General features: G+C 39.3%; 1 protein-coding gene across 19 annotated transcripts in view; it reads right to left on the reverse strand.

The window, feature by feature from the left end:
* Positions 1 to 21151, reverse strand: part of HERC1 (HECT and RLD domain containing E3 ubiquitin protein ligase family member 1) — a 224822-nt gene that overhangs the window by 114463 nt on the left and 89208 nt on the right. For all 19 annotated transcript variants that reach the window (XM_070054352.1, XM_070054347.1, XM_070054350.1 and 16 more), the window contains exons 15-22: positions 17682 to 17834; positions 17432 to 17564; positions 13313 to 13504; positions 10555 to 10776; positions 8454 to 8627; positions 3766 to 3880; positions 3557 to 3677; positions 1287 to 1458 (exon numbers count right to left, since the gene is read on the reverse strand). In XM_070054352.1, coding sequence (XP_069910453.1) covers positions 1287 to 1458; positions 3557 to 3677; positions 3766 to 3880; positions 8454 to 8627; positions 10555 to 10776; positions 13313 to 13504; positions 17432 to 17564; positions 17682 to 17834 — 1282 coding nt within the window. The remainder of the gene's footprint in view (positions 1 to 1286; positions 1459 to 3556; positions 3678 to 3765; positions 3881 to 8453; positions 8628 to 10554; positions 10777 to 13312; positions 13505 to 17431; positions 17565 to 17681; positions 17835 to 21151) is intronic.

Raw genomic sequence — 21151 nt, forward strand, 5'->3', positions numbered from 1 at the left:
CAAAAGATACTGATAAATGTTTAAATGGCTTTGTCTCTTCTCTTTAAATATTTAAATAATTACCTTTTAAAACTGTCTATAGGGGGCTGACGCTATGGTGTAGTAGGCTAAGCCTCTGCCTGTAGCGCCAGCATAGGTGCTAGTTCATGTCCCAGCTGCTCCACTTCTAATCCAGCTCCCTGTTTATGGCCTTGGAAAGCAGTGGAAGATGGTCCAAGTGCTTGAGCTCCTGCACCCACATTGCAGACCTGGAAGAAGCTCCTGGCTCCTGGCTCCTGGCTCCTGGCTCCTGGCTCCTGGCTCCTGGCTTTGGATTGGCTCAGCTCCGGCCATTGTAGTCATTTGGGGAGTGAACCAGCGGATGGAAGATCTCTCTCTCTAACTCTAACTTTCAAATAAATAACTAAAATCTTTTTTAAAGAATAACTGCCTATAACCTTGGTATGAGCATTTTATTCAACTAGCCAACAGAATTCTTTTTTTTTTTAAAGATGTATTTATTTATTTATTTATTTGAAAGTCAGAGTTACGCAGAGAGAGAAGGAGAGGCAGAGGGACAAAGAGAGGTCTTCCATCCACTGGATCACTCTCCAGATGGCTGCAGTAGCTGGAGTTGTGCCGATCCAAAGCCAGGAGCCAGGAGCTTCTTCCAGGTCTTCCCACGCAGGTGCAGGGTCCCAAGGACTTGGGCCATCTACTTCTTTCCCAGGCCATAGCAGAGAGCTGGATCAGAAGTGGAGCAGCCTGGACTTGAACCAATGCCCACATGGGATGCCAGCACTGCAGGTGGCAGCTTTATCAGCTATGCCACAGCGCCGGCCCCAACAGTATTCTAATATATACTCTTATCCCCACTGAAACAGCAATGCAGTTGAAATTTACAACTGCAGAAGCTCCACACATGGACAAAAACCTGGCTCTCCTAATAGGCAAAGAAAATAATTCTCTTCCTCAACACACAAAAGTCTGCCAAGCTGGACAACTTGGGAACTCCCAGAGGACACACTTTTAATGACCTTATCTAAGACTCATGATTGTCAGTTTATACATGAGGCCAGTCTGACAGGTGTCAAAGTACCTGCCTGCAAAGCTTTTCAGCCCTGAACTTGCAATCCAAAAGCATCATAAAGTCACTGGCACAGCAAATTCAGATCACCATCAGAATATTAAATCCTTTAAGAAAAACCACAGAGAAGCTTTACCTTTCTCTTTAAAGTCAGTTTCCCTTCATAAATATTAAAATAAAATCACACTGCATTATCCATAAATAAGGAGGATGTACTCACTGCCAGCTGTCATCACTTCATGTTCCCGTTCTTCTTCCTCATCCTCTGGCTCTGGATGACCCTCTTCCCGATCTCTCTCAGCCTGTTCTTCCATTTCGGCTTCTTCATCAATGGTCCGGGTAAATGAATGCTCTTGAGGATCAGCGTCTGCAGAGTCCTGGTTGTCTGAAATCTTAAATAAGTTATCAGAAACTACATTGAATACAATTTTCAAAAAGAAAAAAAATTAAAGCTTCATAAAACATTAGTTTTCTATAATGGAAAACACTGCTGACGGCAATAACACATGAATTTTACAACAGAAACCCAAGAGATGTACTGGATAAATCTTAAAATTCAGAAAGAATGTATGCAAGGGGCTGGCGTTATGGTGCAGTGGGTTAAAGCCCTGGCCTGAAGCGCCAGCATCCCATACTGGAGCCGATTCGAGTCCTGGCTGCTCCTCTTCCGATCCAGCTCTCTGCTATGGCCTGGGAAAGCAGTGGAAGCATGTGGAAGATGGCCCAAGTCCTTGGGCCCCTGCACCCACGTGGGAGACCTGGAAGAAGCTCCTGGCTCCTGGCTTTGGATTGGTGCAGCTCCGGCCATTGTGGCCATCTGGGGAGTGAACCAGCGGATGGAAGACCTCTCTCTCTGTCTCTACCTCTGTAACTCTGTCTTTCAAATGAATAAAATAAATCTTTTTAAAAAAGAATGTATGCAAATAAAATACATACACAGACATACATATACTCTCTCTTCCTTGGCATTTGTTATTAAAATGTCATACTGATTCATATTTATGCCATTATTCAAATGTAACTCCTACAGTGCTGCAACTTATGTTAAGCATGATACCAAGCATAAAAGGTAATTAAAGAACACAATATTTTTATTCCATTTAGTTTTGTTCAAGTTGTGTATGTTATTACTCTGTATAAATAATGTTTAATAATTCTAAACCTAAAACAAAATATTGCTTTAGATTTTGTTTAACTTTGCCCCTGAAAAAAACAATTAGATATCTAGTTAAGAAAAACGTTAATTATATTTTCCACATTGGTTATGCTACTTAGCAGTCAGCTAAGTAGATATAGAAAAGAGTCCTTAAAACAAGTGCCCAGTGAGTCATGAATACCATAACAATTATGTAATTCTTCTCACAAAATTTCAGTATAAAGCACAAATTTAAAAATTAAATTATATCCTCAGGCTATCAAAGCTATTTTAAGAATCATGGCCAGTCAATAAGTTAGAATTCCACAGAGATGGGGATACTGAGCAGATTCACATACTATTTATTTTTTAAGTGATTTATCTTCTTAATTTGTGAGCCTGAAACAATGAGCCTCACCAAAATGGCAAATTAATACATTATTTCATGGACTTTCAAGGTCAGCCTCAGTCAGAACCGCAGATACTAGGTCAGTGCCTGCCAGAAGCCTATTAGAACACAAATGTTGATACACAATTTGTTTTTGTTTTTTTTTTTAATCTAAGGACTAAATAATGGAGTACAAAGTATCTGATGGGTCAAGTTTCAAAGTAAACACTCTGAAGATGATGTATTATCCAGACTTACATTTATAATTATAGGATGCTATCAGGATTACCAGGCACTTTAGAGATCATCTGGATTTAATTTTAGACTGTCCTTAATAAATGGCTTCAATCATTAGAAGGCCAATTTTCCTGATAACACAGCTAATACTAAAACTTCATTCACATGTTAACCCTTTGGTCCTAAGCAGTGCCTTCTGGAATAAGAAAGAATACATTTATTTCCTCTACTACACAGAAACTATTTCTAAGGCAGATAGCATATGACCGACCTCCCTTATTTTCACTTCTGTAGAACATCTTTGCTAGCTCCCAGTTTCTTGTGTAAGATAATTTTTTAATCTTTTTTATCATCCTGAGGTATTTGTCCATGCCCTGCACAAATTATGGCATCCCAAGATAAAAGAAGAAAACACAAAAGTGATCTGGTCATCACAAAAAAGATTTCCTATGATTTGTATAATTCAATTTGATTTTATTACTATTACTTATGCAGTCTAAGGCTATATATAAAGTTTCATAGCAACCATATCACTTGATAAAAGTGAACTTAAATGACCCCCAAATCATTTACTCTTCCATGTGTTTTTTTCCCCTACTGGAAAATGAATTACTTGACATTTATTGAATGTCTGCAACAATCAAGGCACATTTTTTTTCCTCACATAAACAAATATGAAGCTATCTCCCAGAGCCTGCAGAAAAACACAGAAATTGATTTCCAACTTTACCCATCTGTCTCGTGACGATGACCTGGTCTGAATAAGTTCAAGGTTCTTGCAAGCAAGTAAACGACTTCGAACTTTGTAAACACAACGGTACACTTCTGATAAGCTTTTACCAGGTTGATATCTAAATAAAGAACCAAAATAGGAAAGTTACCTAAATTCTAACATCATGAGAGAAAATACTTGTCTGAAGATAGTTTTAAGTTACTTGCCGGCTTTCTCCACATGCTTGACTAAGTAAATTTGTGTGTTTCAGAAGGGCTGCAAGAACAAATCTAGACACAGTGTCCAAGAGTGACTCAGTACTTAGAGTTGCACTGTCCCAATCTGAAAACAAAAATGATGCACTGACATTTAAAAGGGCTCAAAAACAGTACAGAGGTAATTTTAATAGGTTTACTCATCCAACATCTGAATTTTAACATCTTTCCAGTTAACAAAGCCATGTATTGTTCCACATGCTAGGGTTAGAGCTGTGAACAGAACTAAGTCTCTGAGCTCACAGAGCATATATTCTTGTTAGTGGGAAAAAGTGGGAGACAGTATATAAAAACAACAACATAACAGGTAAGTGCTAAGGAGGAAAGTAAAGCAGAGTAAGGAAAAAAGGACATACTGAGAGTCACTACTTAGTGTGGTCTGAGAAAGTTTCTGATAAGGATACATATTTGAGCAGAGATCTAAACAAAGTAGGAGAAGAAACCATGTGGAAACAGCATCCCCTCAGGAAAAGTAAGTAAGCTGTGTTCAAGGGGTCAGTGTGGCTGGAGCAGAAAGTGTAAGCACACAGGGAGCCAAGCAGGATTAACACTGGCCTTCCCAGTCAGTGCAAACCCCCAGATTTTACTCAAAGGAAATGGTACATGGCATTAGACATTTTGAACAGACATGGTATGATCTGACTTGTGTTTTAAAAAGCTCATTGTGACTGCAACGGTAGAAGTAACTACTGTATTAACCCAAGTCAAAAATTATGCAGACTCAGCGCATGGCAGGAACAGTGAAGGCAGTGAGTAGTAGTCAGAGTCCATACGAAGGCAGAATTAACCAAATTTGTTGATGGATCACAAGTGTGATACGAGAATCTGAGAGAATTAAGAGTTGACTCTGAATGTACTTAAAATGCAATTAAAGTTTACTGAGAAAGGAAGACCACAGGAAGACGTTTTGAAAGAGCTAATAGAATCAGGAAGTTGGTTTTAAATACTACTAGGTTTCCTAGTGGAACAATGAGTAAACTAGTCAAGTATGTATATATGCAGTATTTGAAGCCATGAAAGTAGATACTGTGAATACACACATTTGAGTAAGTAATGAAACAATTATATAGAAATGAGTACATGCAATTGAAAACCCAAATCATAGCATTAGATGAAAGGACTACTCAGGTGCTTTTAAAAATTATTTAATCCTATGTCTGCACACCAGAATTGTATTTTTAAAATGCAATATGTTCAATATATTTCAAATGAGGGTAAACTCCCCAGAGTTACAGCTACACTCTGTTCATTTGACAGATCTACTGAATATCTGTGATACTTAACAAACAGCTTTGGAAATTCTTAAAACCCCAAATTAATTTTATTTATTCTTAATCCCTAAAACTTCTACCTCAGGAGATAAAAGGTTAAATCTTGGTTTTCCATTTCATTTCTGTATGCCTCCGTCAAAATCTTAGTTCAGACAACCACTTTATGAATGAAAAAAAATGGCAATACAAATATGTCAAATTTTAAGAAGATCATACAGCCCACAGAGGATCTTAGAATCAGTCGGTATTACATACAAAATTTTTCCAAATCAGGTTCTTGAGAAATCCTCTGTGCCATGTGACAGCTTACTATTCTGAGAACTGTTATGACTTAAATAGGTTCATTTCAAGTAGGCTATTACAACTGAAAAAATCAAACTGGCATAACAACCTTTCCTGTGTTTTAAATTTAGCAAGGATTCTGATCCTATATTTTTTTAAATTAATAGGTTCTCCAAAGATACTTTCATCAAAGTTATATTCTTTCACATCAAGCTTTATAGAATCTTACCATTATTCCAGTATAAAATTTATGCTATGGTGTACAGGCAATACTGCAAATTTAAGGTTTTGTTCACCATATATATATATATATATATATATACATATATATATTTTTTTTTTTTGGACAGGCAGAGTGGACAGTGAGAGAGAGAGACAGAGAGAAAGGTCTTCCTTTACCATTGGTTCACCCTCCAATGGCCACCACGGCCGGCGCACTGCGCTGATCCGAAGCCAGGAGCCAGGTACTTATCCTGGTCTCCCATGTGAGTGCAGGGCCCAAGCACTTGGGCCATCCTCCACTGCACTCCCAGGCCACAGCAGAGAGCTGGCCTGGAAGAGGGGCAACCGGGACAGAATCCGGTGCCCAGACCGGGACTAGAACCCGTGGTGCCAGCGCCGCAGGCGGCGGATTAGCCTATCGAGTCATGGCGCTGGCCTGTTCACCTTATATTTTACCAACGTTTTACAAGTTCTCATGGCAATGTAATAAATGATGTGATATAAAAGAAACTGAATTGCACATTCTAAGAAAATGATACAATATAAGAATACAAGAAAATACAACTTAGAAAATAAACTTCTTTCTCCTCTGGTAAAAAGTCATTACAGTAGAATGAATGAATGAATTATTAAGAAGCAAACAAGGGGCCCTGTGGCACAGTGGTTAAAGCCCTGGCCTGAAGCGCCAGCATCCCATATGGGAGCGGGTTCTAGTCCCAGCTGGTCCTCTTCTGATCCAGCTCTCTGCTATGGCCTGGGAAAGCAGTAGAAGATGGCCTAAGTCCTTGGGCCCCCAGCACCCTGTGGGAGACCCAGAAGAAGCTCCTGGCTCCTGGCTTCAGATCGGCCCAGCTCCTGCCGTTGCAGCCAACTGGGGAGTGAACCAGCGGGTGGAAGACGTCTCTCTCTGTCTCACCTCTCTCTGTAATTCTTTCAAAAAATTAAAATAAATCTTAAAAAAAAGCAAACAAAACACAAAATTAAATTCTGAAAGATATCTTACCACTGATGTGTTAAAAATCTCAATATGACATCTTACTACATTTTATTTATAAAAACTGAAAGCCAATAAAAATTGAAAATGTAAGGGCCAGAATTGTGGTACAGTGGGTTAAGCTACCACTTACAATGCTGGCATCCCATATTGGAGCCCTGGTTCGATTCCTAGCTGCTACACTTCTGATCCAGCTCCCTGTTAATATACCTAGGAAAGCAGTGGAAGATGACTCAAGTATCTGGCCTCTTATCACCCACGTGGGAGACCCAGATAGAGTCCTGGGCTCCTGGCTTTTGGCCTGGCCCAGACCTGGCATTTGCGGCTATTTAGGGAGTGAATTGGTGGATAGAAGTTCACTTTCTCATTCTCTGTCATCTGCCTTTCAAATAAATAAACCTTTTGGGGTCAGCACTGTGGTGTAGCAGGTAAAGCCGCCGCCTGCAGTGCCAGAATCCCATATGGGTGCCGGTTCAAGACCCGGCTGACTCCACTTACTATCCAGCTCTCCGCTATGGCCTGGGAAAGCAGTAGAAGATGGCCCAAGGCCTTAGTCCCCTGCACCTATGTGGGAGACCCAGAAGAAGCTCCTAGCTCCTGGCTTCAGATTAGTGCAGCTCTGGCCATTGTGGCCCTCTGGGGAGTGAACCAACGGATGGAAGACCCCTCTCTCTCTCTGCCTCTCTTCTCTCTGTGTGACTCTGACTTTCAAACAAATAAATATTTTAAAAATAAATAATAATTTTTTTAAAAGTTCAAATTTATATACCTTTAGCATTTTTATAAGAGAAAGAAGAAAATCCAAATAAATGGGAGAAAACTAAAGATAGGATGAAACAGAGTAACACAGAGATAGACACTTGGATATGTGTGATTCTGAACCAACCCAGGTCATTGCTAAAAGAACATGGAGGCTAAAAAGCACTCAGGTACATCATCTGAAAGCTTATACACACAATTAATTTTACTGATAAAATACTACGAGAAACTAAAATATCACCACTTACTTGCATAGTACTTTACTACTATACTTAATAATATACCTTGTCTCAAGCTGGTATGGGGTTGGTGTTGTGACCTAGTGGGTCAGGCCACCACCTGCAGTGCCAGCATCCCACATGGGTTCCAGTTCAATTCCTGGCTGCTCCACTTGCATTTCAGCTCCCTGCTAATGTTCCTGGGAAGGCAGTGGAAGATGGCCCAAGTGCTTGAGCCCCTGCACTCATGTGGGAGACCCAGAAGAAGCTTCTGGCTCCCGGCTCCTCTTTGAATCAGCTCAGCTCTGGCCATTGCAGCCATTTGGAGAGTGAACCAGTGGACAGATCTCTCTGACTGTCCCTCTCCTTCTCTCTCTAACTCTGCCTTTCAAATAAATAAATAATAAAGAAAAAAAAAAAAACTCACAAATGTCAAAAAAAAAAAATCTGATATCTTTACCAGCACTCTCAGTGGGCAAGTGTTTGATAGAGGAAGAAATGCTATGAGGCCTGTAGTCTGGACTTCTAAGTACACATTCTTTCAGTTATTAAACCAGGGCTTGCAAAGGGACGAGACTCATAAAACAGACTCTTATACCAGATTCATTTACGTGGCATGGAAAACTTTAGTAAAATAACTGATATGCATTTATTACATAAATCCAGTTTTTACAGCGTGTTTGCTTCAAGTAGGATACAGATACATAAAAAATTCATCAAGTATTTTCCACAAAGGGACAAACATATTATTTTCAGATGTTACTTATAAAACCTCTTTTCCAACAAAAAAAGTAATACAATGATTCCTGTGATTTCCTATGTAGATAACCACATATGTATTAGTCAGTTTTATGAGCTAACTATGTATTTACCACTTTATCTTCTTTATCTTACCTTTACTAACAGCATAATCCTGCATGTTGATCCAAAGGCTTCGTGCTGGCTCTTTAGAGCAGCCCAATGCCAAGTCTACATAGACAGCAATTTCAGGCCGTAACTTATAATCAAAAGGCTTCTGCTCTTCATTTCCTGAAAGAGCTACTTCTAATAGGCAACTCATACATTTATCTAAAAAAAGAAAACAATATTCAAATTACTAATTTTAAATTTCATAGATTTTGATGCTACTTTTAGCACATCATTTGTACATATGAAAATACAAACTTCAAATCATTTTAAGCAGATACTACCATTGTAAACACTTTAATGTGTTTCAGTTGGAGGCTGCTTCTCCCATCTCACTCCCTTCAGAAGGATGTGACATGCCACCAAATGTGACACTCTAGAGAGAAGTTCTGGCATTTTGGCAGGTAGATGCCAGAGATAATCAATATCCTACACATGCAACACACATTTTTCTACAAAACAGTCTTGTTCAAAATGGAATGGTATTCTCTGGGAGAAACATGGGACCACTGGGAAAAAGACTAGATAAAATTTTGTCTAGACTTAAGGGAAAATAATCAGATAAGAATTAGCCAGGAAAGATCCAAGAAACCATCAAAAATTTTTCTACTGATATTTATACTTGTATAGTTAATTTCTAACTTTTCAATGGGACATTTGCCATTCAAAATTCGTTTCACATTTTTAAAATAATGCTCTAATGACAGTCAGGTTCTTGGGCTAATATCAAAGTCAATACCCATAATGTAATTGAATTACTATATAATTGCAATTTTATAAAGGACAATACCTTCTAACTATAATATATACAATTATTTAAGCAAAAAGTAACATTTTAATAGTTTCATGTCATAATTTTAAAACTGAAAAACAAAAACTGAAATTGACCTTATTCATATGAAAGGATATTCATTGAGTAAATACAAGAATATGAAGAAGATAGACACAGATACTTCTGTTCTCAGGAGGTCAGCTGGGACTGTCAGAGTTATTAAAAACTGGTAGTATTGGGATTATCTTCTTCTTGTTAATTATACCTTGAAAATCTATGTCTTTACTTTCTTTGATACAAATACATCACAAAACACCATGCTAGCATTCGTCAGCCATGGCCAAAATCACTTTCTGATTCATAAATGAAATGATGAATATATACTCTTACCTGGAAAAGGAGGAAAAACTTCAACCTCCTCCCTCGCTCCCATTCTCAAATTACAACCCCTCATTTTGTCTTCCTTCCTTTTCTATCTTTTCTTTCTTTTCTTCTCCCTCTTTCCCTCTCACTCACTTCCTCTCCTGGTCCTCCCTCTCTCCCTTTCTCGTTCCCCCTGTCTTTCCCTCCCTTTTCTTTCTTTTTCCCTTTCCTCTCGTTTTTTCTTCTCTTTCAGTATCTCTTAGACTCTGCTTAGTAGACACTCTGAATCTCTCTTATCAGAGAAATAATGAACTTTAATAAAATCATATAGGCTATCTAACCCAACTCATTACTCTACAGCCTCAAAATTAGAACCCAAGAGAGATTAAAGGACCAATCCTAGATAAAATTAGTTCATTTGTTGGGGCACTAGATTAAATCCTCATATTCCATGATAGCTAAACTGCCAGCAAATGGGAGATGAAGCAGGAAAGCGAAACCCCAAAGGCACCAAATGGGGAGGCAAAAATAGGGAATCTCACAAGGTAGCATCATCATGAAAGCAGGAGAGGCTGGGAGGAAGACAGACTGCCACATCACTGAAAACTGGGCACAGGTAATAACAGCGCCTTTACAGTGCTTTACACTCTACGAAGTGGTTTCATAACCTCCAAGCCTAGAACATATGTAATCAGGTACTTTCCCCCCTTTACGAGTTAGATGACTTGCCAAAATGAGTGATAAACCGTGCAATCGGACCCCCATTTTCCTTTGAATTGTACCATGCTGCAGGACTCACTGTTTTTGTGAGGGCTTCAAGTTAGTCTCAGATCCCCTAAGCTGAGAATGTTCCAAGTGTGGTCTATCAGTTCTCCATTCAGCAAGAGAATAAGGACATCTCCAACAAAGGTACAAGGAAGCAAATATTTGAAATATTACAGAAATACACATTACCTAACTGAGGGGTGTCCATTTCTACACCATCACTGAAAAGTGGTGTTTTCATCCAATATGCAGTGTCCTGTTCCTCTGGAGACACTGGGGAGCCCTGAAGCATGCCACCAAGACACCGCCCAATAAGGAGAGCAATCGTTCTTTCCAGATCCACAAGCCACACCCAGGACTGAGCAGGCTGAGGTAATGGCACACCAGCAGGATCGATCAGTTCTGGTCCTCCTAAAGACAAAATCATTAGTAACTGTGTCTTTATGTGCTCCTTCTAAAACTCAAAAGCATTCTTACAGTCTCCACTCTATTGCACTACAATAAGATATTAAAGCATAATATTTAAAAACTAGGGGCCAGCGCAGTGGTGCAGGGGGTCCCAGTTAACAGTGCCAGCATCCCATATGGCTGCCAGTTCGAGTCCCAGCTGCTCCACTACCAATCCAGCTCCCTGCTAATGCGCCTGGGAAAGCAGAGGAGGATAACCCAAGTCCTTGGACCCCTGCAACCACATAGGAGATCCAGAAGAAGCTCCTGGCTTTGGATTGGCTTAGCTCCACCCACTGCAGTCATTTTGAGAGTGAACCAGTGGATGAAAGACTTGTCTCTTTCTCTGTCTCTATTTCTCTTTGTAACTCTGTCTTTCAAATAAATAAAATAAATATTAAAAAAAAAAAAGCTGGAAGAGAATAATCACTAAAATAAATTAATTCTCAGTCATTCATAAGTATATTCCCCTAAAACTTGAGGAGTGGAGGGTCTTAGTCCATCCGAACAAGGATGGACTGGGTCCGAAGGAAGGTAAGTGCACCGCCCGCCCGTTCCCCAGCCTCCTGATCCCGGAGACAGTCAGACGCAGCGGGGAGTCAAGTCAAGCAAGCAAGAACTTATTGAGCGCGTAGCAAAGCCTTTTAAAGCACAAGACCGTAGGATTACTGGGGCAGGGCATAAGGACCAACCAATTACTTAAAAGGTCATTTTATGGGCCGATTTTCTACAGGACCAGCCACATGTCTGTACACTCATCATCAGTTGTCACCTCCCCTGATGCTGTGTGGCCAATCAGCTTTAGTGGTAAACGACTTGGGGTACTGCCCACCTTACTTCCTTTGGGCACCCTCTTTAAATTGCCACGTGTGCCTAATTTACCCACAGAGGCGAAGATGACTCCAATCGTGCACAAATTATTTCAGAGAAAAGATAAGAAGTGGGACAATTTCAAATATATGCTATGAGATTAGTATAATTTTGGAAATAGAAAATAAGCAAGGAAAGCATAAAAAAAGGAAAATTTATAGAAAAATCTCAGTTATTAATACAGATTCAGAAATTTAAAAATGATACTTAAGTCACTGACACTGATTGAAGCATAGAAAGTTCTAAGACCCTTTTAGAAAACCAATACTAAGCCTGGAGCAGTTCCATATAATGCCTACATTCTGATAATTCTGTAAACTTGACACTTGGATATCATCTAAATCCAGGGGTCACAGAACTATACAATGTTAAAGTAAAACAGGCCCTCAAGGTTACCTTGCCCAACTTAATACTTTCTAGGAGAAAAAAAAAATCAAGGCTCTAAAAAGTGTTGACTTCCTCAAGATCATACAGCAAGTTATTAGCAGAGCTAAGACCAAAAATCTACATCTTTTTTTGCTCCAGTCCAGGATTCTTCCCAAAAAACAGTAAGTCTCATTCAAACATGAGAGTTTTTTTTAACATATCAGGGATGAAGTTCCTTTAATACCCTTATGATGGACCAATTTCACTGGAAAAACAGTGTTCTTCTTGACATAATATTTTAAGCTCTATGCAACTGTCTAGAATCAGTAAGATTGTATAAATCAAGAGTGAATTCCAGTGTCAGGTCTAAAATTAGAATGCTTTCTATAAAATACCTAAAAAGAAAAGCAATGAAAGCTAGCTTCCCAATTCCTATCTTCATTCAACAAGTTAGATTTAAGCATACATGCAACCAAAACAACAAAATTTTTACTGCCAGAGATTTAAAACCAAAACCATGGGGCTGGTGTTGTGGCATAGCAGGTTAAGCCCCTGCTTGCAAGGCAAGAATCCCATATACAAGTGCCAATTCGAGTACCAGCTACTCTGCTTCCAGTACCGCTTCCTGCTACTGTGCTTGGGAAGATAGGGGAAGATAACCCAATTACCTGCCACTCATATGGGAAGACCAGGATGGAGGTCTTTGCTCCTAGCTTCAGCCCCAGTGCAGCCCTAACTGTTAGCAGGCATTTGAGGAGTGAACCAGCAGATAGAAGACCTCTCTCTATCTCTCCCTCTCCCTCCCTCTTTCTCTCTACCTTTCAAATAAATAAATCTTTAAAATAAAAAACATCTGTACCTAAGATATGAAACCTTTTAAGTGAACCCAACAAACTGATAGCAAAATGCATCATTGCTTTAAGTACCTCTAAGAAAAAAAATACTAAATTATAACAGTGCTTTCCTATCATCCATTGTAAAATGCATCTCAATTTCAATCATGTCAAAATTTGAAAAAAGTCTTAGAATCAACAAAATACTCAAAACTGATGACCATGAAGACCCTTTTCATGATTCAGCTTTATGAACAACTGTCTTAAGTTGTCCCATCTCAGTTGCCCACTATATAGACTGAAAGCTTATAGAAGATAACCTTATCTTCTCTATCACACAAAACACCTAGGTGTCAGATATGATTTACCTGGCATATAAGAAAACAATCTTTCTCAAAAGCATTACTTGCCCTTTTACTGTCCTTACTTACCATGAAGAGGCCACTGTAACTCTTGGTCTTCTAAAAGAGCAGCAGCTGGCAAGAGTCTATTAAGGCAATCAAGAGGAGGCAACAGGTCGAGGAGGTAACTTAATAAAGGCCGAGCCACTGACACGGGGAGTAACAGCAGGGAGTTAACAATCTGGCAGAGCATACTGCCTGCAGCTGAGACGTATATCACATCTATGAAGGACAAGAAAAATAATCTGGATATACAGTTTCAAACAAACTTAAAAAAAAATCTAAGAAATAGTACTTTAGCTTGGAACTGGAGTAGACAAATTCAGAAACTTGTTGAACATCTACCTGGTAACTGGTTTTGTATTATACAGAGGCCTTTAAAACATTCATGGAAAAATGCATATCATGAAAAAGCTATTCACAGATTTCAATTTTTTTTTAATTCATAGACTTAATGACTGCAGAAGCCTAAGTCAGGACAGTGTGGGGTGGTAAAAATGCCTTGCAGCTGGTTCCCAGGTAGCACGACCTTTCAATGAACCTCAAGCAACCACATATTTACTGTACCTTAAGGAGTAAGATTTACCTCTTAGGGCCTTTGTCAGAAGAGTGATTAGCACCCCCACTGTTTGCCTTCTCCTTTGCAAATAGCTAACATCCTGTATGGGAATGTAATGTACCTCCTTAATCAAAAATCAAATCTTCTAGCTAAGGTATTCTTCCATTTTCAAGGAAGAATTCTTCAATTTTCAATGTTATTGATAACCACACACAAATCTGTATTGTTTTAAACCTGACTCAATATATGTTCTCATCCTGTTAAGAAAAGTGTAAAACCTATAACCAAACTCAGGCTTGCAGAAAAGCCAACTCAGGCAATTGACGAGTTGCTTTGGGGTTTAAATGCTCAGATTAAGCAGTTGAATAAACTTCAATTTTGATTTTTTCAACCAGACTCTAATTATTTCAATTAGCACACTAAAATAAAATTATCTTTTACTTAATTTTTTTAAAAAAAGCTTGTTTATTTATGTGAAAGGCAGAGTTACAGGGAGAGAGGGAGAGCCAGAAAGAGAGATCTTCCATGCATTGGTTCATTCACCTGATGGCTGCATCGGCCAGGGCTGAGCCAGGAGACAGGAACTACGCTGGGGTCTCCCATGTGAGTGGCAGGGGCCCAAGTACGTGGACCATCCTCTGTTGCTTTCACAGGTGCATTAGCAATGAGCAGAAAAACATGATTCAGTGCTCATATAGGATGCTGGTGCTACAGAGGGAGGCTTAACCATCTGTGCCACAATGTTGACCCCAATAAAATTATCTTTTAATACCAGTTTTCTACTAACTTTTGAAGCCCTCTTGGATACTATCAACAGACACTTTGTGAAAAATACTGAACCCTCCATGCCAACAAATTCAAAGGATAATAATTATTTCCTTAAAATGTATTATGAATTTCTAAATCATTAATTTATCTTCATTTTAACATTTACTCCACAATTTATTGAGCATCTACAACAGAACTGGCAGTGTTCTAGGTGAAGAGGCATTAACTATGAACAAGGCAACTAAATGCTCCTGCGCTCATGGTGCTTACATTATAGTGGGAAAAATCTTTTTGTATTTTTAAACCAAACTTTTAAAGTAAAGGTTACCTTCAAATATCTTTTTATTATTTGTACTGGTTTTAAATTAATTTTGTTTCAGTATTTCAATATATGTGGAGAGGACTATTCAGAGATGAGCTCAATTTGAACATATTAAATTTCAGTTGCTTGTGGAATAACTAAATGGAGATGTTTAATAAGCAATGGCTTCTACTCTGTTTGTTTCAGTGGAATTCTTCAGAAACAAGTTGGTTTCAGACAAACATACTGAATTTAGTTGCCATTGGGTCAACCACGGAAAGACACCCAGTAGGCAAACAGAGAAAGGCCCCAGTGCTCAGGAAAGGAATTCTCAGCTAAATACAGAATTAAGAGTCATTTACATACACCTGGCAGTTAAAGACACTGGGACTACATAAGACCAATCAAGAAGAAAAGAAAGCTTAAGGCAAAATTCAGAGGATCCTCAACATTTAAGAGCATATTTGGGGGCCAGTGCCATGGCGCAGTAGACTACTAATCCTCTGCTTGCGTTGCTGGCACCCCATGTGGGCACTAGTTCTAGTCCCAGCTGCTCCTCTTCCAATCCAGCTCTCCGCTGTGGCCCAGGAGGGCAGTGGAGGATGGCCCAAGTGCTTGGGCCCCTGTACCCGCATGGGAGATCGGGAAGAAGCACCTGGCGCCTGGCTTCGGATTGGCACAGCTCCAGCCCTTGCAGCCATCTGGGGAGTAAACCAACAGAAGGAAGACCTTTCAATCTGTCTCTCTCTCTCTGTAACTCTACCTCTCAAATAAATAAATAAATAAAATCTTAAAAAATAAAAAAAAGAGCATATCTGAAGATGACAGAGAGTGGTTAGAGAGAGATCAGAAAAAACAGGCCTATGACAACACATAAGCCTGCAGAAGAATGCACTTCAAGGCCAGCATTGTGGTATAGCAAGTAAAGCTGCCACCTGCAATGCCAGCATCCAAAATGGGTCCACACTGCTCCACTTCCAACACTCTGCTATGGCCTAGGAAAGCAGTGGAAGATGGCCCAGGTCCTTGGGCCCCTGCACCCTAATGGGAGACCCAGAAGAAGCTCCAGGCTCCTGGCTTTGGATCAGCACAGCTCCAGCTGTTGAGGCCATTTGGGGTGTGAACCAGTGGATGGGAGACCTCTCTCTCTCTCTCTCTCTGCCTCTGTGCCTCTCTTTAACACTTTCAAATAAATATTTTTTTCTCTCTATGCATTATCTTTTTTTAACTTAAATTTCCAAAGTACAGTTTATGGATTACAATGGCTTTTTTCCCCCCATAACTTCCCTCTCACCCGCAATCCTCCCATCTCCGGCTCCCTCTCCCATTCCATTCACATCAAGATTCATTTTCAATTCTCTTTATATACAGAAGATCAATTTAGCATATATTAAGTAAAGATTTCATCAGTTTGCCCACACACAGAACACAAAGTGCAAAATACTGTTTGAGCACTAGTCATATCATTAATTCACAGTGAACTACACATTAAGGACAGAGATCCTACATAAGGAATAAGTACACAGTGACTCCTATTGTTAACTTAACAAAGTGACACTCTTGTTTAAGGTGTTAGCAATCTCTCCAGGCTCTAGTCATGAGCTGTCAAGGCCATGGGAAGCCCCCTGAGCTCGCCGACTTTGATCTTATTTCGACAAGGCCATAGTCAAAGTGGAAGTTCTCTCCTCCCTTCAGAGAAAGGTACCTCCTTCTTTGATGGCCTGTTCTTTCCACTGGGATCTCACTCAGAGACCTTTCATTTAGGTGTTTTTTTTTTTTTTTTTTTTTTTTTTTGCCAGAGTGTCTTGGCTTTCCATGCCTGAAATACTCTCATGGGCTCTTCAGCCGGATACGCATGCCTTAAGGGCCGATTCTGAGGCCAGAGTGCTGTTTAGGACATCTGCCATTCTATGAGTCTGCTGTGTATCCCGCTTCCCATGTTGGATCGTTCTCTCCCTTTTTTATTCTATCAGTTAGTATTAGCAGACACTAGTCTTGTTTATGTGATCCCTTTGACTCTTAGACCTATCAGTATGATCAATTGTGAACCGAAATTGATCACTTGGACTAGTGAGAAGGCACTGGTACATGCAACCTTGATGGGATTGTATTGGAATCCCCCGGCACATTTCTAACTCCACCACTTGGGACAAGTCAGCTTGAGCATGTCCCAAATTGTACATCCCCTCCCTCTCTTATTCCCACTCTTATATTTAACAGAGATCACTTTTCAGTTAACCTTAAACACCTAAGAATAATTGTGTGTTAATTACATAGCTCAACCAATAGTATTAAGTAGAACAAAAAAATACTAAAAGGGATAAAGTATTAAATTGTACATTTAAAAAAAAAGAGTCTTTTAAGATAAATCACTGCTACTATTACCTGCAAACCAAGATAAAAGGGATCTCAAATCATTCTCATTATACTCAGAGGCTTCAGGCCCTCTGGAGGCTTGGGACAGGACAAAGATTCACCATTTTGAAGACTGATTAAGTATGAAACCCAATACCAAACATACCTCTTAATTTTTCTCCAACACTGCCATTCCAAGGACTTTCTTTGAGCAAATTTGCAGAACGTGAATAAATATCTGTGGCATGAGGCAACAAGAGCTGCAGATGCTTATGAAGCAATGCCACACTGCTCGAGTTCTGGGGAGAAAATGTTCCCAATTACTACTTTGATTCAGTACAAAAATATCATGGCATACTCAACTGACTGAGCTTCAGGGTCTGAGAGATCACTACAAAAGGCAAAGAATCACATACTTCACTAATGTTATTAATATGGCAAAACGCCAACAGTTGTTTCTGCAGAGAGCACAGCAGTTCATGCAGATGAGCAGGCTGACTGTTCTCTGAGGACGATGTTCCAAGTAGGAATTTATCACTATTCTTTTCTAGTTCTCCAAATGCTTGATCCTAAAATGACACATAAATGAAAATCACATGTGAAATGTTTGAGAATGAAAATAATATTCAACCATACATGTTTCACTATACAAACACTGAAAATACAGAAAACAAGGATAATAACACAACTACCCAAAGATAATATATTTCAACACCTTGATGCTTTTGCCTTTCAGATCTTCTATGTAAATATTTTGTTTTTCATATGCTTTCTTTCAAACAGATTTTTTTGTTTTCATATGGATTCCTTTTTTAAAAAAATAACCTAGTAGTGTTTTCTTTTAAGTAGTTAATTATCTTCCTTCAGAGATACACACACAGAAAGAAGCAAATAGAAAGATCCCATCTGCTGGTTCACCCCCCAAATACCCACAACAGCGGGAACTGAGGCAGACCAAAGCCAGGAGTCGAGAACTCAGTCCAGGTCTCCCACGTGGGTGGCAGATATTCAATCACTTAAGCCATTACTGCTGCCTCTCAGAATCTGCATAGCAGGAAGATGGTATTGTGAGCAGGAGCCAGGAATGGAACCCAAGCTCTCTGATATGAGATGTGGATGTCTTAACTACTAGGCCAAACACTCACATCAATAATGGATTTCTTAAGCAGTACTTTGGAAATTTATATTCATTAAATAAAAGTTAAAAAAAAAAAAAAGGGAGAGAACGATCCAACATGGGAAGCGGGATACACAGCAGACTCATAGAATGGCAGATGTCCTAAACAGCACTCTGGCCTCAGAATCGGCCCTTAAGGCATGCGTATCCGGCTGAAGAGCCCATGAGAGTATTTCAGGCATGGAAAGCCAAGACACTCTGGCAAAAAAAAAAAAAAAAAAAAAAAAACACCTAAATGAAAGGTCTCTGAGTGAGATCCCAGTGGAAAGAATGGGTCAAAGAAGGAGGTACCTTTCTCTGAAGGGAGGAGAGAACTTCCACTCTGACTACGACCTTGTCTAAATATGATCAGAGTCAGTGAACTCAAAAGGCTTCCATAGCCTTGGCAGCTCATGACAAGAGCCCAGGGTGATACTGATGCCATAAACAAGAGTGTCAATTTGTTAAGTCAACAACAGGAGTCACTGTGCACTTACTCCTCATGTAGGATCTCTGTCCTTAGTGTGCTGTACATTGTGATTTAATGCTATAACGAGTACTCAAACAGTATTTTTCACTTTGTGTTTCTATGTGGGTGCAAACTGTTGAAATCTTCACTTAATATATGCTAAACTGATCTTCTGTATATAAAGAGAATTGAAAATGAATCTTGATGTGAATGGAAGGGGTGAGGGAGTGGGAAAGGGGAGGGTTGTGGGTGGGAGGGAAGTTACGGGGTGGAGGAAGCCTTTGGAAACTTAAATTCATTAAATAAAAGTTAGAAAAAAGAAAAAAAATGGATTTCTAAGAACATTAATTCTTGAAAGTCAAATTGTTTTCTCATTATAAAAGAAATAAATGCACTAATGAGACATGACAACATAATTATAATGTGTGCTTCAACCAGATCCTAAACTAGGAGGGAATTTGCTACAAAGGACATTAGTACAAAGGACTGTAAAAATGTAAATACGGACCATATATTAAATAACAGTTCTATATTCATGTTAAATTCCCCAAATTCAATAACTGTTATGTTGTCGTGTAAGGAAATGTCCTTGTTCTTAAGAAATACAGACTTAGTAGATGCTTAAGTAAAGGGATAATCAATATGACATCTGCAGCTTAGCCTCATATGATTTAAAATTTAAAAAGATTGATGGAGCAGGCATTTGGTGCAGCAGTAATGTTGCTGGTATCCTATATCTGAATGCCTGGTCCTGGCTACTCCACTTCGATCCAGCATCCTGCCAATGTGCATCTGGAGAGTGCCTGGTCTCCTGCCACCCACAAGGGAAGCCAGGATTGAATTCCTGGGTCTCCGCTTTAGCTTCACCTAGCATTGGCTATTTTAGGTATCTGGGGAATGAATCAGCTGATGGAAAATCTCTCCATCTGTCTCTCCGTTGCTATCTCTCTGTCTCTCAAATAAAATAAACATAGTAATAACAAAAAAAAGATAAAGCAAACTTGGTTAAAGGGTACAGAAGAGTTCTTTGAATGATCTTGTAACCTTTCTGTTTTAAATTATTTCAAGCAGAAAACATATTTTAAAATGAAATGCTCAGGAGCTGGCATTGTGATACTAAGGAACAAGCCACCACTTGCAACACAGGCATCCCAAATCATAGTGCCAGTTCCAGTCCCACTCCTCTGCTTCTGATTCAGCTTCCCGCTAACACACCTGGAAAGGCAGTGAAGAATGGACCAAGTACTTGGACCCCCACTGACCACCACATGGGAGACCTGGAAAGTGTTTCAGGTTCCTGGCTTTGGCCTTGGCTCAGCTCCAGCTGTTGCAGCCACTTGGGAAGTGGGTCAGCAAAAGGAAGATCTCTGTCTATCTGTGTGTATAACTCTCTCTCTGTCTCTCCTTCCTTGTCTCTGTTGCTCTCCCTTTCAAATAAATAAGTGAATAAATTTTTAAAATGTTCAATGAAAAAAATTTAGAAAACATAAAAACTGTAACAAGTTAATATCACTATTTAGCTAGCGACCTAAAGAAAATGACTACTAACATCTTTTGATGTACTTTTTACTAATTCTTATTATAAATACTGTATATTTTATCTTTATTGTTTTTTCCAACAAATTTATAAATGTTTCTCACATTTGCATAAAAATGTGTATAAAAATTTAACTCTTTAGGTATTGCACATATAAAATCATAACTTAGCCATTGCTCTAATTTTTTTAAAAGATTTATTTATTTATGTGAAAGGCAGAGTTACAGAGAGAGGGACAGACAGAGGCCTTCCATCTGCTGGTTCTCTCCTCAAATGGCATCAATGGTTGGAGCTGGGCCAGGAGCCAGAAGCTTCTTCCGAGTCTCCCACATGGGTACAGGGACTTGGGTCATCTTCTACTGCTTTCCCAGGCCATAGCAGAGAGCTGGATTAGAAGTGGAGCAGCCGGGTCTCGAATCCGTGCCCTTATGAGATGCCAACGCTGCCAGTAGAGGCTTAATCTACTATGCTACAGCACTGGCCCCTCTCTATTTTCACATAGCTTAGTTATTTCCAATTTTATTTCTTATAAATAAAATGTGATGAATATCTTTATGCATAAAATTTAGTCTATTTACAATATACATGATAGAGACGGAGTACATTTTAAAGCCCTATCCATAAGCTGCCCAACAGCAACATTAAATCTTAGAACATAATAAGCTTACTTTAAATCATATCAGAAAGAATAATTTATAATTTAATTCAAAAGTAGTATTTTGGG

The sequence above is a fragment of the Oryctolagus cuniculus genome, chromosome 12, assembly GCF_964237555.1.
Source record: "Oryctolagus cuniculus chromosome 12, mOryCun1.1, whole genome shotgun sequence".
In the NCBI taxonomy this organism is placed as follows: Eukaryota; Metazoa; Chordata; class Mammalia; order Lagomorpha; family Leporidae; genus Oryctolagus; species Oryctolagus cuniculus.